The 15,683-nt window shown below is 59.2% G+C and overlaps 2 protein-coding genes across 3 annotated transcripts; both read left to right on the top strand.

Annotated features, from left to right (window-relative positions):
• The first annotated feature begins 237 nt into the window (after nucleotides 1-237).
• On the top strand, nucleotides 238-6,638 carry PHF13 (PHD finger protein 13). Its single transcript, XM_082832918.1, has 4 exons — nucleotides 238-536; nucleotides 3,168-3,269; nucleotides 4,684-5,218; nucleotides 5,644-6,638. Exons 1-4 carry the CDS (start codon nucleotides 498-500, stop codon nucleotides 5,868-5,870), a joined length of 903 nt encoding a protein of 300 aa, XP_082689044.1. The 5' UTR covers nucleotides 238-497; the 3' UTR covers nucleotides 5,871-6,638.
• Nucleotides 6,639-9,241: 2,603 nt separating this feature from the next.
• Nucleotides 9,242-15,672, top strand: THAP3 (THAP domain containing 3). Of its 2 annotated transcripts, XM_082832630.1 has the most exons (6): nucleotides 9,242-9,335; nucleotides 9,745-9,810; nucleotides 11,888-12,080; nucleotides 14,263-14,325; nucleotides 14,672-14,776; nucleotides 15,011-15,672. In XM_082832630.1, the coding sequence occupies exons 2-6, from the start codon at nucleotides 9,794-9,796 to the stop codon at nucleotides 15,269-15,271; spliced, it is 639 nt and encodes a 212-aa protein (XP_082688756.1). In that variant the 5' UTR covers nucleotides 9,242-9,335; nucleotides 9,745-9,793; the 3' UTR covers nucleotides 15,272-15,672. The 2 variants fall into 2 exon arrangements, with proteins under 2 accessions (XP_082688756.1, XP_082688755.1); XM_082832629.1 differs by lacking the exon at nucleotides 9,745-9,810 and having other exon boundaries at nucleotides 9,260-9,335.
• The last annotated feature ends 11 nt before the right edge of the window (nucleotides 15,673-15,683 follow it).

Raw genomic sequence — 15,683 nt, 5'->3', positions numbered from 1 at the left:
TCGAGGGGACCTTTGTGCGCCTCAGCCGCGGAACGGGGGACTACGACTCCCACAATGCCCTGCTCCCACTCCCGCGCCACGCCCCCTCACCGTCGGTTTCACGTCACCCCAGACTACATTTCCCGACAGCCCTCGCGGCTCTCCCGCCCTCCCTCCGGAGACACGAGCCGAACTGGGCGTCAGGTCGGGGAGCCGGTCGGGTTCCCGCTCGCCGCCGCCGCCGCCGCCCCCTCCGCAGCGACTCTCCCGCCTCTCCAGTCGCGCTGGTCGCGGGAGCTGCATCGACAACTCTGCTCGGCTGTGGAGCCGCCGGCCCGAGAGTACAGTGCCCGGGACGCGACACACCGAGCCCCTCATCATCTCCAGTCGGGGCGACCCCTCCCGGGTCCGCCCTCGCCCTACGCGGCCGCCGGAGCCCCCGGCCCCGAGCGGCCCCGCGGCCCGGCGCCCGCAGCTCGGCCCCAGCACTCCCGCTGTCGCCGCCCCCCACCCTGAACATGGACTCCGACTCCTGCGCCGCCGCTTTCCACCCGGAGGTGAGTGAGAGCTGCGTCCCGATAGCCCCTAACCGCCTCCACCCCGATCCTATGCTTCCGGAGCCGGACCCCCGCCGGCCGAGCGCCGCCCTCCCCTCCCCCAGCTATCCTTCGTCGCCCCCCGGGTGCCCAACCCCGCCCCCCACTCGGGCCCGCGCCCGGTCTTCCCCGCCCGCTCTCTCCTTGGTGTCCCTTCCGCGGGTGTCCGCGTCCTCCCGGCGCCGCTTCTCTCGGGTTGCCGCGATCACCCCTCCCGGCCTCGCGTAGCCCGGGGACCTGTCTGCGCCCCCGGCCCCTCCCCGCCGGCCTGGCTTACCCTTTCCCCGCCCCCGGGGAGTCAGTCCGAGCTGCCTCCGCCCCGCGCTTCCGCTTCTCGGAGGAATCCCCCACCCCCTCCCGGAGGGGCTCGCGGCCCCCTCGGACGGGGACTCCGTTCCTCGCGCCCCCACCTTCTCCCCTAATCCCCCGGGCCCGGTGGCCCGCGCCCCGCCCCCTAATTCCCGCTCGGCCCCCGCCCCCTCCGGCTGGGGTGGGGGAGGCTCGTCCTTCGGGGTCCCCACCCCCGCGGCGGCCCGAGCCTTGCTCCCACCCCGGGCACGCTCGAGTCCCCCTCCGGGGCCCCCTCCCCCGAGCTTGACTCGCCCCGCCCCAGCTCTCCCTCCTTCCGGGGATCGGCCCTCGGTTCTCCCGGCCGACCCCCGCCCCGCCGCGGTCCCCTCCCCTTCCCCCTCCCGAGGCCCGCCGAGTCCGGGGTGCGGGTCTGGCCGCGGGCGGGTGGGGGAGGGGAGGCGGCGCCGGTCGGGCTCGCTCGCCGCGCTGCCGCCTCGGGGGCTCGCGGGGCCTGCCAGTACCGGAGCCCGAATCGTGCCCGGCTACTCGCGCCCCCTCCCCCGCGGGATGGGCCCCGCACTTTCCGGGGCCGAGTGTCGGTGGGGGGCGGCTTCCGCGGGAGGGCGGGGAGGGGGCCGCACCGCCATCTGCTTTTCCTACAGGCGGCGGGGCCAGGGCGGCGGGCGCGGTAAGGGGCGGCGCGGCTTCCCCGCCCCGGGCCCGAGGCCCCCGCCGCCTCCCACTCTGCGTCCGTCCCGGCTGCTGACCCACTTCTGCACGTTCCCCGCCGAAATAAAACTTCTCCCCGAGAGTTTGAGGGCCGCGGCCCTCCCACCCGGCCGGAGGGAGGGCGTTCAGTTCTTCCCGGGGAGGGGGCAGGCTCTCCCCCTCGCAGGAAGGGCTGGGCACCGCGCGGACTCCGGCGCTCCGCTGACCTGCGCGGCCCTCAGGGTCCGGGCGGCCGAGGGGTGGGGTCATAAGCGGTTTGCTAGCACCGAGTTGAGAAAATCAAAAGAAGTGTAGCCCTTGGAAGGAGACCTGCGGGTGGCAGGCCTGGGCCGCGCAGTTTTCCGGGCGCGCTGGGCTGGGGCGGGTCCAGGAGCCCACCGCCTCGTTTCCTCCCCCACTTTCACTCTATCGTGGAGCGGGCCCTTAGGCTCTGGAGGTGTTAGCCGAGCTCCTAAGGATGGGCTTGGGGTGGGTGATGAAATGCTTGCAGAAAACCTAAGTGCGCTAGTCGAATGAACCTAAGTGAAACACAGTTGCTTTGCTTAGGAGCAAATAAGAGCTTTTTCATCTGGAGCTCCTCTCTTCCTCTGGAGGAAATCTGTTCTTGTCGAGGGCGTTTCTTGATTGAATGGGGATGGGACACACAAGCCAAAACTTCTAGTATTTCATCTTTAGCGTGCAAATGGTAGTAGCAGGATTGTTTCTGGTTTATCCTCTGAGTTGGGGAATATTTATTTGGGTGCCTGGCCCCCGGATGTTGAAGCAGTGGAGGGACCATCCGGGGAAGTGTCTCGTCTGGAGGAGAGAGCCTGGTAGGAGGAAGGGGTCCTCACGCAGCCCTGGCTCGGTGTGGGGGGGGTGGGGGTAAGGGGAGATTCAGGTCTAGGGTCCCAGGTCTGAGTTCTGAATGTTACGGAGTAGTTGACTTTTGAAGTCACTTAAAAGACTTTAGTTACAGCTGCAGCAGGAGCTTATTTTCAAAGTGGAAAATTTGTGGCAAAAAAGGCTCTTGATAGACCTGTAGAAACTAACAGATAATGTCAAAAAAAAAGAGCCACATGACTGCTAAGAAATAGACTTTTGTGCAAGCTTTTATCTCCTAACCAGTTTCCCAGTATTCTTGGCATAACATCATAATACCCCCCCTTTCAACTTCTGAACACAGTGTTATTTCTTTTTTTTTTTTTTCTTTTTTTTTTTTTTTTCCGGTACGCGGGCCTCTCACTGCTGTGGCCTCTCCCGCTGCAGGGCACAGGCTCCGGACGCGCAAGCTCAGCGGCCATGGCTCACGGGCCCAGCCGCTCCGCGGCATGTGGGATCTTCCCGGACCGGGGCGCGAACCCGTGTCCCCTGCATCAGCAGGCGGACTCTCAACCACTGCGCCACCAGGGAAGCCCCACAGTGTTATTTCTTGACCCAAACTTCCCTTATCTTGTTCTAGAGTGTCTGTAAATCTAGGGTGTATTTGTGACTGGCAGCTCCTAAAAGCCCCAGCTTGCCTAGTTTTGTTTCTGCGACCCCCCCTGTACGTGTCTGCTTTCAAACGCCCTCCCTTTCCTCGCTTGTTAACAGGAGTACTCCCCCAGTTCCAAGAGGCGCAGGACCGTGGAGGATTTCAACAAGTTCTGCACCTTTGTCTTGGCCTACGCAGGCTACATCCCTTATCCAAAGGAGGTAATTTTCAGCACTTTTGACTTCTTGCCGGCAGCAAAACCAGAGTGTTTGACACGGTGGTGGCTCTGGAAGGGGTTCCCTGGGACGACTTGAGTCAATAGTCGGGCAGAACTCTATCTTACAAAGTTGGACCAGCCTGGGAAGTGGTGCAGGCTTGTCTCGAAACAGTTTGATAAACTTTCAAAGTTTGCTTACAAATAATGTGTTTGATATCTGCTTGCTCTTAACGGCCCATACTTATCAGGGGCTTCCTACGGCCAGGCACTCATTTTTGGCCGTTACAGTGATACGCGGTGGGAGCTATTATTTATCTCCATTTTATTTTATTTGTTGTTTGTTTATTTTGGCTGCACTGCGCTGTGTGGCTTGCGGGATCATAGTTCCCCCGACCCAGGATCGAACCCGGGCCCCGGCAATGAAAGTGCCGAGTGCTAACCACTGGACCGCCAGGGAATTCTCTATGTATCTCCATTTTAAAGATGAGGACACTGGGGCACAGAGAGGGAACTCCTTATCCTGGGTCACAGGCTAATCGGTGGTGGAGCCTGGGGTTCAAGCTGATCAGATGGTCAGGCCCAGTCCACCCTGCCCTGCCTGGTGGGTGGCTTCCTGGTTGCTATGCACACCACATTGCAGAATCTTCAGGGACTCGTGGCCAAAATCCCATGTAAATGAAGGCATTTTTCTTTTCTTGCTGAGAAATGGGCAGAACTGTGGACCAGCGCTGCCATGGTGCGCAAACTTCAGGGGCTTCCTCATATTATGTAAGGTTAAAGAGAAAGGAATCCAGTATTTCTAGGAGGCCAGACCCAGCACTGGCTTATTGTTTCTGCCACCAGCTAGGTGGATAATGCTTGCATCGTGCCATGCAGAACGTTGCCACTATTTGCAAATAAAAGTGCTTGACTGATCTGAAGGAACCATAGAGTTGAACTCACTGCTTTGGGGCAGTAATTACCTACTTTGACTTTGCAATATTTTGAGACGTCAGAAAATCCTCACAATTATTTTACATTCACTTAATTTAAAACGTACATCCTTTGGGAGGACAGATTGAGGGGAGATTGTACAATCAGGAAAGATAAGAGTGTGAGGGCATCTTCAGCACTCCTTTCACAGATACGTATTGAGTATCAACTAAGTTCCTGACTCGGGCAGGGGGGAGGGTTGAGCAAGGGCTGGAGGGCCCTCTGTGTGGGTTCATGTTCTAGCTGGAAGGTCACACTAAAGAACTAATGACACTGTTCCTAAAGAATAATGCTGGTGAGAGCTGGGAAGCTCCAGCTTGTGCATCTCCCACGTTTGCAGCCCGACCTGGCCGGGGGCCCTGGGGAGCTCTGCTCTGGGCCAGCTCTTGGTGCTGGGGGCTGTTTGGGATAATCAGAACCCGCCACCTTTGTCTCTGTCCTTTCAGGAACTCCCTTTGAGGAGCAGCCCCAGCCCTGCTAATAGCACTGCTGGTACCATTGACAGTGATGGCTGGGAGGCTGGTTTCAGCGACATCTCGTCCACCGTGCCCTTGCCAGTCTCTGACCGCTGCTTTGGCCACCTGCAGCCCACCCTCCTGCAGCGAGCCAAGCCCAGTAATTTCCTGCTGGACAGAAAGAAGACCGACAAGCTGAAGAAGAAGAAGAAGAGGAAGCGAAGGGACAGTGACGTGCCCGGGAAGGAGGGCTACATGGGGGGTTTGCTGCAGCTGGAAGCCGCCGACCCATATGCAGAGACCCCCACGAGCCCTACCCTGCAGGATATCCCCCAGGCCCCCGGCGACCCTTGTTCGGGCTGGGACTCCGACACTCCTTCCAGTGGGTCTTGTGCCACGGTGTCACCGGATCAGGTCAAAGAGATAAAAACTGAAGGCAAACGGACTATCGTCCGGCAGGGCAAGCAGGTGGTGTTCCGGGACGAGGACAGCACCGGCAACGATGAGGACATCATGGTGGATTCAGGTGAGTGGCCCCTGAAGGACGGCGTGCCACGGGCGGGTGGTCAGACGAGGGGATGGTAAGAGGGGTCTCAGCGCGGTCCCTTCCTTGGAGTGTGACAGTGGAGCGTGCCCTACCACCTCCAGGGGAAAAGGTGCAAGAAAGTGGATGCCGAGATGTTTAGGAAGGGGTGATCGCAGCTGAGGACAGCTGAGATTCCAGAACAGACCTCAAAATGTAAAAATAACACAGCTCGTAAGTAAACACCTCGCAGGTAATTCCTGGTGCCACGTGTTTCAGTGCGCTTTTTGTGCATTTGCTGCATTTTAAGAGGGAAGTATCGGTTTCACCGCAGCTCAGCTGCTCTGTCCTATTGGAGAGCGGCTTTCCTGACGGAGAGGGGTTGTGAGAAGTTTTCTCCCTCCTCTTATGTGCTTCTCTCCTTTCAGACGACGACTCCTGGGACCTCGTCACCTGCTTCTGCATGAAGCCATTTGCTGGCCGCCCCATGATAGAGTGTAACGAGTGCCATACCTGGATTCACCTGTCCTGTGCGAAAATCCGGAAGTCCAACGTTCCGGAAGTGTTTGTCTGCCAAAAGTGCCGGGACTCCAAGTTTGACATCCGCCGTTCCAACCGGTCCCGAATGGGCTCCCGGAAGCTGTTTCTGGACTGACTGCTGGAGAGCAAGCAGACTGTGGGCGAGGAATCGGAAGGGACGATGGGCCTGCTGGCCCTGGTCTTAGTTGAGCACAGAACTCTCAGCTCTGGTGCGGGCAGACCCCTGCCATTCAGGTGCCTAAGCGAAAGGACCAGCTGTCCAAGGTATAAACTGTACATAGCCAGTGACTGAATAAAATCCTCGTTGGCCAAAGCTGCTGCTAGAGCTGTGTTCTCTGCAGTGGAGGTGGACTACACACCCAAGCGCAGTGGGTTTGGTCCAGCTGAAGATGAGGGTACGTGGTAGTTGTGAATTCTTACTCTCATTGTTAACAAACTCCCGCCAATTGGAACAAGTGCTAGCTGTTACTCCTGCTTCCGCTGTGTTGGCGAGAGGAGATCTTCAGTTTCCCCGGCCTGTTTATGAACAGCCATACCTGTAAGCTTCTTCTCGAGTGTAAGTCTTTTATCATAGGCGTCTGTACAGCAACCATCAAAGCTGCCCCTCCCTTAGTGGTCCGCCCTCTCCCCTGCCTTGGGGGCTGCCCGCTGGAGTCCTCTGGTCTCACCCTGAGAGGAGCCGGGGGGTGGGCTAGCTAGCGACCCCCAGGTTTCCTTCTGTTTGTTAAAAGGGACAGTATGCAGCTGCTTCTCTGTGGAAAGGGGGGTCGGTTCGGGGGGCGGTCAAGGTGGCCCGTGTTCATAACTCAGTTTCCTGTTTTGCACGATGTAAAAAAAACCTGTCTTTTTGCACGAAATAGCCAAAAGTATTGGTATACTTCTGACTGGGTTCCCTTTCTCTCCAGTTGGCTTCTGAGGGCCTTGGGGGTGCCCAGCAAGCTGTTTTCAAGAGAGGGGGCACTCGGGATTCTCTCCTTGTCTCTCTCCCTCACTTTTTTCTAGTAGCAGCATTAAAGGTTAGGCAGTCACTGGGGAACCATGTTCCTCTACGTAGAGGGGTAAGGGAAAATTGGGAGGAAGGCCTCTCCCACGGGTTTTTCTTAGTATGCCCCTCATACAGGCTGGCCTGTTGGTTGCATGGGGCAAGGTTAGGACTTCGAAGCCTTTCTTTTGGTTTGAAGTGGTGAGTGAGTGATATGGTAACATCAGTCTCCAGGAATGTACCACTGAACTGTGCAGAGTTCCTTAGGTCTAAACTAGGACCCTGGACTGGGGAGACCCCTGTGCAGGCCAGCTCTGGAGAAGCCTGGGAGTTTGGAGCCCCTGCAGGCCTTTGCTTGAGGGCAGTGTGGTCCGGGACACGGGTGGTTCTGGGGCTCGAGGGAGAGGGAGGGCTTCAGCTTTCTCTGAAGTTGACATTGCTCTTTAGCAGTTCAAATACTTGTTCTCAAAAATGTTTTTTTTTGTTAAAAAAAAAAAGTTTTTTTATAAATCGATCGGTATGTTTTCATAAACATTGTTTCCTATAAAGCGTGAAAAGGGAAGGATGCCCAAGTCAGTCATATTTATTTACATCTAGATGGACTCTCAAAAAAAGGAAGTAGGGAAAAAAAAAAAAGAAAAAAAAAAAAAAGATGGACCCTCAGCCTCTCTGCTGGGGGCTTCTCCACGTGGTCCCCTTGTGCAGGGCCACCAGGTGAACTTGGTCTACATTCTCACACTGAAGCACCAGGGGGGTTGAACTGTAACTGGCTAATCAGAGCCTATATTTTGTCCTAGTATCTTTCATGGTTGACCAGCCAACTGCCTTTTTGTTTTATTTTTAATTCTGTTGCTTCTATTAACACAAAAATAGAGATAGTTTCTGAAACCCATTTTATTGTGTAGATCCCCAAGGGAGAAGTTCTGCTGTAGAGAAAAATAGTAAGAAGGTGGCTTAGAAACATCCTTCTCCTCAGACAACTGTCTGGCTCTGACTAGGGCAAACGTCCAGGAAAAGCTGGAGAGGAATTTGCCAAAGATCTGCCCCATGACATTGCCTGTCCCGTGTCTTCACCATGAGAGTAGCCAAAGTTTCAAAGTGTTTCTCTCTTTAAAGAAAAAAACAAAACTCCGCAAAGTTTTGAAAGTGTGTTTAAGAATAGGTGTGATTTTAGAGTGGAACTGCCAACCCTGGCAATTGCTGTATTGCTCTTAGAAGATTCAATTCCTGGTGACGCCTCTGGAAGGCATTTAATATTCATCTCCATTTCTGTTTCCTGCATTTCCTTTTTGTTCTTTTGACATGTTTACCCCTGTGGCTGGTGTCTAAGAAGTCAAGACACCTTGGTTTTTCTGTTAGAGTGAGCTGGGCAGCTGCAATCAGCATTATGCAAATTAGATACGGCCCATGTAGGGGCTCCTGGTTGGAGGCTAATGGAGTAGGGGGAGGGAAAGTTGTCACCCCAAAAATAGGCCCCTCCCGTTGGCTTTGGCCAGGCCGGACACTTAACATCGTTTACATGGTTCTGCGTAATTATAAAGCTTATGTGTATAAAGCGAAGCTGTTTCTGTGAAACTGTATATTTTGTAAATAAATATATTGCTACTTTGAGGTTCATGTCTAGCTTCAGGTGTTTCTGTTGAAAGACTGTTCATCACCACCCCCAAACCATGATTAGTGAAGACTTGGGAAGTCAGAGTCTGAGTTTGGTTTAGCAGGATGGAAAATGCTCACAGCCCTTAATATACTTTTCTAGTAAATTCTCCAGAAACAAACCGCAATAGGAATGACAGGAATAGCTTTCACAGTTTCTTCATCCCATTGTGCATTAGCTTAAATCCCAGTGAGTGGTTACCCTGCATTGTAAAAGCTGCCGCCTCCTCAGGTTCTGCAACCGGGATTAGCACATCCCCCGCCCCCCGCCCCGGGTGCTCCTTCCGCCCTTTACATTTAGGGGTCCCAAGTGGCTGAGCCTGTTCTGTCAATCAGCTGTGTCTGCCTAACTAATATGGTACCAGCTAGTGGTCAGCTAGTACTTCCTCCTGTGACGTTGGAGCTGCCAAAATGTGTGAATCAACACCTCTTAAAATCTTGAAAATAGTGGCCCAAGTGGGTGGTGAGCCTTGTCCAAGACTGTGGGTGGGTGTCAGGCTCCAAAGCAAGGAGGTGAAGGTGACGGGCTTCAGCGAACCGGGGTGAAACCTGCACCGGCCAGCCCAGTTGGGGGTGTTGGGCCTGAGTTGGGCCCAGAAGCACCCCTTGACGCGGGTCGCGGACACCGCGCGAGATGCTGGCCGCGGAGCAGAGCCCGGCTCGCCTTCACTTGCCAACCTCCTTGCTGGCCCCGCCCCTCCCCGCCCCTCCCGCAGGCCCCTCCTCTCCTACTGGCCGCGCCCCATTCGCTCCTCCTCCACTCGCCAGTCCCGCCCCGTCCCATGACCCCGCCCCTCCCGGTGTCCCTGCCCCTCCCTCAAGCCCCGCCGCCGCCATCTTTATTAGGGGCAGCCGGGCCTGGTGTCTGGAGATGCCAAAGTCGTGCGCGGCCCGGCAGTGCTGCAACCGCTACAGCAATCGCAGGAAGCAGCTCACCTTCCACCGGTGAGGGGTGGGGGCGCCGGGGGGCGCGAGGGCTCGCCTCGCCCGGGCCGGCGGCCGCGGCCCCCGCCGGAGCCCCAGGCCTGGCGCGCGGGGGGTGGGGACGCCGGGGCCGCTGCCCGGTCCCTGGGAGGCCCGAGGGCGTGCGGCCAAGCCCTTCGCGGAGGGGCGGCGGCCCGGGGACCGGCGAGGTCCCAGCCCGGGAAGCCCGGCGCCGCCTCGGCCGCCTGGGCGCGCGGGGAGACGGTCGGAGAGGCTGAGTAACCTGCCCTCCGGCGCACAGCCTCCCGCCGGTCCGGGGAGCCGCGCGCGGGGGAGGCCGTGGCGGGCCTGGGGCGCGCTCAGCGCTGCGCCCTTGCGGTTACTTGGTGTGCGTCCCCTCCGCGGCCCGGGGACTGTATCTCGTTCTCAGATGCTGCCCGGAACGTAGTAGGTGTTCAGTATTTGCTGCGTGATGAGCGATGCTGACGTCTCTCAGGTGTGCGGTGCTCACATCTCCGGGCCTCATGCCGGGAAGGAAGGGTGGGGAGGAGGAATGAGTACGTTCCAGCGGGTGGGCGCGCGGGGCCGGGACCTAGGGCTCTGCGGGAGCCCCGGGAGGACGGCGGAGCTTGTGGAGTCAGTCCCTGCGCGCCCCGCATGCCGGACCGGCCGAGTGAACGGCCGCCTGCCCATCGGTCGAGCGTCGCACGCTTTCTTTTAGGTTCCAGCCAGGGCGCCTTCCTCTGCCCTGTTCAGAGCGGGACTCCAAAGGGCTGCCGCTCTCCTGTCTCCACTTTCTCTCCTCCTATTAAGGGTTTTCTTTTTCGAAGTGAATGTGTCTCTTGAGATGTAACACACAGACAGAAAAGTGCACAAATCATGAGCACACAGCCCAACCAGTTTAACAAAGCGAACAGCCCGTGTGACTGCCGTGAATTTAGAACATCACAGCCCCCAGGAGCCCCCGACCGCTCCCCCTTCCAGCCCCTCATCCTCCCAGTGCCCAAGGGTAAGGCGGACTGCTTTGGCCTGTCTGGAACCTCACTGAATGGAATCACAGGCGGTACTTTTTCCTGTGCTTTGCTTACATTGTGCCTGTGAGCCCTCCATGTTGCTGGCAGCAGCAGCTCATCCTTTTCATTGCTGCATAGTGTTTTAGGAAGGTGTTTACCAGAATTGAATTGTTCTACAGTTGAAGGGCATTTGGGTGCCTCTCTTCTTTGGCCATTACGGGCACATGGCTCTGCGCATTGTTGCTGGGTCTTGCCTTGCAGCACCTGTATCCATAAGTGTCAGTCGGGTATGTACCTGGGGGTGGCGTTGCCTCTGGTTTTCTCCCATTCCAGTCAGACTCTCACCCCCACCATTCCCACAAATGAGCTCTGTCATGTCCCCAGCGGCCCTTATGATGCCACATGCAGTGGTGCATCCTCATCTGAACTGATCTCTCTGCAGCCTGTGACACAACTGACTGCTGACACCTTGAGACCCCCTCCCACCTGGCTTCTAGGACACCTCTCGGCCTCTTCCTTTGTCACAGTGCCCCTTCTGAGTCCCCTTGGCTGGATCCTGCTCATTTCCAACACCAGACAGATGCTGGAGCACTTCAGGGCTTGGGCCATGCCCCTGCCTTGTCCCTGTCCATGCTCGCTTCCCAGGGTGCCCATCTCAGTCAGGCTCATGGCTCTGCCACCCTTACCTGGGCACGGGCCCACAGTGACATCTCCATACACGCATGTCCACCTGCCACTCGTTCAGCACTCAGACATGTAAAATGCACCTCAAATTTAACATCTGACATAGAAAACCAAGCTGCTGACCCCCCAGAGCTGCCCCTCGCACTCCCCCGCAGTCTTAGTACATGAAACTCCCTCCTTTGCTGCACGGCCCACAGGCAAACCTTACTGCCTGGTTTTCACAGTACATCCCAGATCTGCCCGCTCATCACCCCCTCCTGCTGACACCCTGATCCCAGCCACCGGGGGCCCTCCTACAACAGCCAAGGCGGACTTACCTGCCACCCTCTGCCAGAGCCTCTGGGAAAGCCCTCCTGCCTGAGGCGAGGCCCGCAACCCCCTCGCGCCTGCGGGGCCTTCGTGCTTGCTTCTCCTCCTGATACCGCACGGCTCTCTGTCCCACTTCCTGCAGCCTCTGCTCCGATGTCACCTCTCAGGTGGCCTTCCCCACGTCCTACTCTTTCTTCCTGCACGGTCCGTGTCTGTCTGGTGGACCGGCTGTCTCCCTGTTCTAGAATGTAGGCTCCGTGAGGGCGGGGCTGTCTCTCCCACTCCTGCTTCCCCAGCACGGGAGCCGGAATGGAGGCCCACCTGGTGGCCTACCTGGCAGATGTGGCTCGGGGAGCAGGTTGCTTGGGCTCTTTGGTCACGTTCACGGTCTCAGGATGCCGCCTACAGCCACGACGGCAAAGTAGATGTGGTTTAACAGAACGAGGCTACTGAAGTTTCCAGGCTGTCCAGTAAAATGCCGTGTGGGGATGTGAAAGGCCCCTGGGACCCTGAAGTGCTGCTGCGTTCAGTGCCGCGAGGATTCGCGCTTCCTTGCTGTGCCCCCAGGTTCCCGTTCAGCCGCCCAGAGCTGCTGAAGGAATGGGTGCTGAACATCGGCCGGGGCGACTTCGAGCCCAAGCAGCACACGGTCATCTGCTCCGAGCACTTCCGGCCCGAGTGCTTCAGCGCCTTTGGGAACCGCAAGAACCTGAAGCACAACGCGGTGCCCACGGTGTTCGCCTTCCAGGGCCCCCCACAGGTGCGCGCGGCCGCGGGGCCCCGGCGGTGGGTTGGGCGCAGGGCACAGGTGGCGTTTGCGGGGACAGCAGAGGCCGAGGACTGCAGCCAGGGCAGCGCTGGCAGGCCTCGGCGTCTGGAGCCCAGCAGGCCCTGCCCTGCGCTTTAGGGAATTCTCAATTTAAAGCTGCTTTAAAAATAAGTCACGCTTCACGACAGATGCCGTGGAAGCAGCTGATGGGCGAGGGTGCCGAGAGCTCCGTCCTTCCGTGGGCTCGAGGGCGGCGGAGACCTTCCTGGCCGCACCACACTCAGACCTCGTCCGCCTCTTGCTCGTTGCCAGCCCGGGCTCGGGGGCCTGTGGCCGAGGACCTGCCACCCGCCAGGTCCCCGTTAAGGTCCTCCTGTGGCTGCTCCGCGCCGGCTCGGAGCCCTGTCCGGGGCGCAGGAGGACGATGCGGGCGGAGCGCTGGTGGGGATGGGGACAGCGGGGCAGAGGCTTGGCGGTGGCGGGGATTTGGGTGCACTCAGCAGCAGCAGCAGCGGCTCAGGCTGGTTGGAGGGCGCTGGGGCCAGTTGGTGACGGGCGTGGACAGGTGGTAGGTTTTTGGGCGAGGCCCGTGGGCAGGGACATGGCTTTGGAAGGGCCCTCTGGCTGGCAGCTGGTTCGGAGTTCACTGTGGCCTCGCAGGTGAGGGCAGTCACAGTGGCCTGAGCCAAAGGTGGGTGCTGCGATGAGAGGGGGATGGAGCGGGCCGACTCTGCAGCCCTGGTGGGCTGAGAGGGAGGTGGTCCGGGAGAGCAGGGCTCTGGGCCCCCGGGGACCGGGGGTCCCAGATTCCCTGAGGAAACGGTCCTGTGCACGTTGAGTTTGGCTTCCCGATGGGACGCCGAGGAGGACGTGTCTGGCGGGGCAGGATGTGCAGGTTTGGCTCAGGAGGGCTCACGGCAGGACAGTTGGGGCTCGAAGCTGTGAGGGGATCATAGCGAATCATAGTAAACCCTTGCCGTGCACCCAGTCTCAGAGGGAGGGCCCGAGCCGGGCGCCCCCTGGAGCCGGGGAGGCAGAGTAGCAGTAGAACACACACGTACCTGTGCTGGTTTGTTTTTATTGGGAACGAGAGGGAGGGAGCTGATGGGAACCCTGAGTTCTAGGGTGCAGGGAAGGGCAGGCGCGGCAGTCTGCCACTTGCCAGCAAACACGCCCGGAGTGCCCTGCCCTCGATCTTCCCTTTGCCCGGTCTCTCGGCCTCCCCCTCCCCAAGTCCAGGCTCCCAGTGCCTGCAGGAGCCCCCGCTGCCGTCCTTCCTGTCCTGCCCCTCGCTCTCTCTGGCCCCTGTGAGCACCTGCCCCAGTGGAGGCTCCGTGCGGGCCGGGCTCTGCTCCGCTGCTTTTATTGCCAACGTCCAGAACGTTGCCTGGCACCGACTAGGTGCTTAATGCAGGAGTTTTTGGTTTTTTCTTTTAAACATGGAAGGCCTTTCATTTTATATACACATTTCATTGTGGTAAGAACACTTAACGTGAGATCTGTTCTCTTAACACACTTTGAAGTGCACAACACAGTGCACTACGGTATCGTTGACTGTAGGCACAGATGTCGTACCACGGGGCTCTAGGACTTACTCATTTTGCTGACCTGAAACTTATGTCCGCTGTTTAGGAACCCCACACCCCATCCCATTCAATCAGTGTGGTTACTGTCACGCATCTGTGGTAAACTGCTCGCCCTGAAGTCAGCCATTACAGGTTAACAGCTGGGGGGGCGTCGGTGGCCCTGCTCCTTGGCACCTCCGGTGCCTAGGGGTGGGGAGAGTTGTTTCTGGCGCCTGCGGCCCCAGCTCAGCTCTGATGAGGTCTGGGGGCTGCAGGCTCTGAGCTGGATGTTTCCCACTATGTGGCTGCCACTCTGAGTCACCTACTGTGCACCTTGAAGAGTGCCAGGCCCTGGGGCAACACGTACAAATCAGACAGGTCCCTGGCTTCACCGGGCCTCTGACCCGCGATTGGGAACACCTTCGGAGAAGGAAGGGAGCCGGGGATGGTGAGAGGAGAGCTGGGCTGGGTTCTGGGCGCAGTTTACTTGAGCCTCAGCCGGCGGAGCGTGAGGACAAAGACGCACGAGGCCTGGCGCGGGCTCTCGGGGCGCGGACCTCCTGCCCGTACCCCGGGGCCCGTCTGCAGCAGCTCCGTGTCTTTTGCAGCTGGTGAGGGAGAACACAGACCCGGCCGGCCCGAGTGGAGATGCTGCCTCTGAGAAGGGAAAGGTGAGTCTGCCCTGCTGGTCACCGAGCGCTCGGACTGAGCCGCTGCACCTGCCCTCCAGGCTGGCCTGCTGGGTTTGGATTCTCTCGTTTCCTAGAAAAGGGAAAGCCAAAGCATTCCGTGCCGCCTTCTTCCTGTTCAGTATCAAGCAGTGGCAGCTGGTCACGTCTGGCTTCTGCTCCGTGTCTAAGGGTCTGACCCCAGGCCATGGAGGAGGCTGGCTGTTCTGCAGGCGCCCCGGCTGCCCCCGGGTGGTGTGCGGGGACCACTGGCGGGACAGACAAGTAACAGCTGGGGAGGATCCGCTTCTGTGTCAGTCAGTGGCCTCCTCTGCCCTGTCATTCCCAGGTCCTCCCTGAGACGGGGGCCGGGGAGGGTGGCCCAGGGAGGAAGGTGGACACGACGCTCGAAGCGCCGCAGCTGCCCCCGGACGCTGGAGGCCCCGGAGCACAGGTGAGGCCGGGCCAGGTGCGAAGGCAGCGCGTGGCTGGTCTCAGCTCGAGGGGATTTGCTTCAAACAGAAGGAAGAAAACGTGCCTGAACCAGAGCACCACGACGTGTAGCCTGGATTCAGACCTCGCCCGTGAACTTAGCTGCGACTGGGCAGCTCTGGGCTTCGGGAGGGCTTGGGGAAGTGCGTCCTGCCGCCCTGGCCGCTGCTTGTCTCTCACTGACCTCTGTCCTCAGGTCCCGCTACACAGACCGGAAGCCACTGGGGTCCCTGGTCAGCCGGCCAGCCCCACGCAGCCGTCCGATCACAGCTACGCCCTTTTGGACTTAGACGCTCTGAAAAAAAAACTCTTCCTGACGCTAAAGGAAAATGAAAAGCTCCGCAGGCGCCTGAAGGCCCAGAGGCTGGTGATGAGGAAGATGTCCAGTCGCCTGCGTGCCTGCGGCGTGGGGCAGCCGCGACTCCAGGCCAGGCTGTGGCCGGGGCAGCAGAGCTGAGCCCACCAGATGGGCCTTCTCCGCGGAGCCGCCGGGAGGAGGGGCAGTGGTCTCGGGGCTCTGGCCGTGGGCGGACCTTTCAGTCCTGCCCTGACATTCGCTGGGCTCCACCTATTGTGAACTGTAGTGGCCTCAGGCCGGGAGGGGCGGGGCCGTGAGCACAAGCTGGGCGAGCATCCTTGGAACCAACAGCCCGAGGAGCCATCCTGGGCCAGTGTGGCTGACCCTCCCCAAAGGGGAGGAAACGCGTTTCCTTGAGGGGCAGCTGGGCCCAGGGGGGCCGTAGGGCGCTGGCACTCTCCAAGGCAGCGAGTGGCCCCCTGTCGCCTGGACGGCCGGCTCTCTAAGTGGCTGAGGCTGGCTTCTGTCCTGGGAGCACCTCCTTGCCCCGCCAGGTGTAAGCGAGCAACGT

Source organism: Leucopleurus acutus, assembly GCF_964270905.1.
Source record: "Leucopleurus acutus genome assembly, chromosome: 2".
Taxonomy (NCBI): Eukaryota; Metazoa; Chordata; class Mammalia; order Artiodactyla; family Delphinidae; genus Leucopleurus; species Leucopleurus acutus.
The sequence above is the reverse complement of the archived record's forward strand: the minus strand, read 5'-3'. Positions and strand labels throughout refer to the sequence as shown.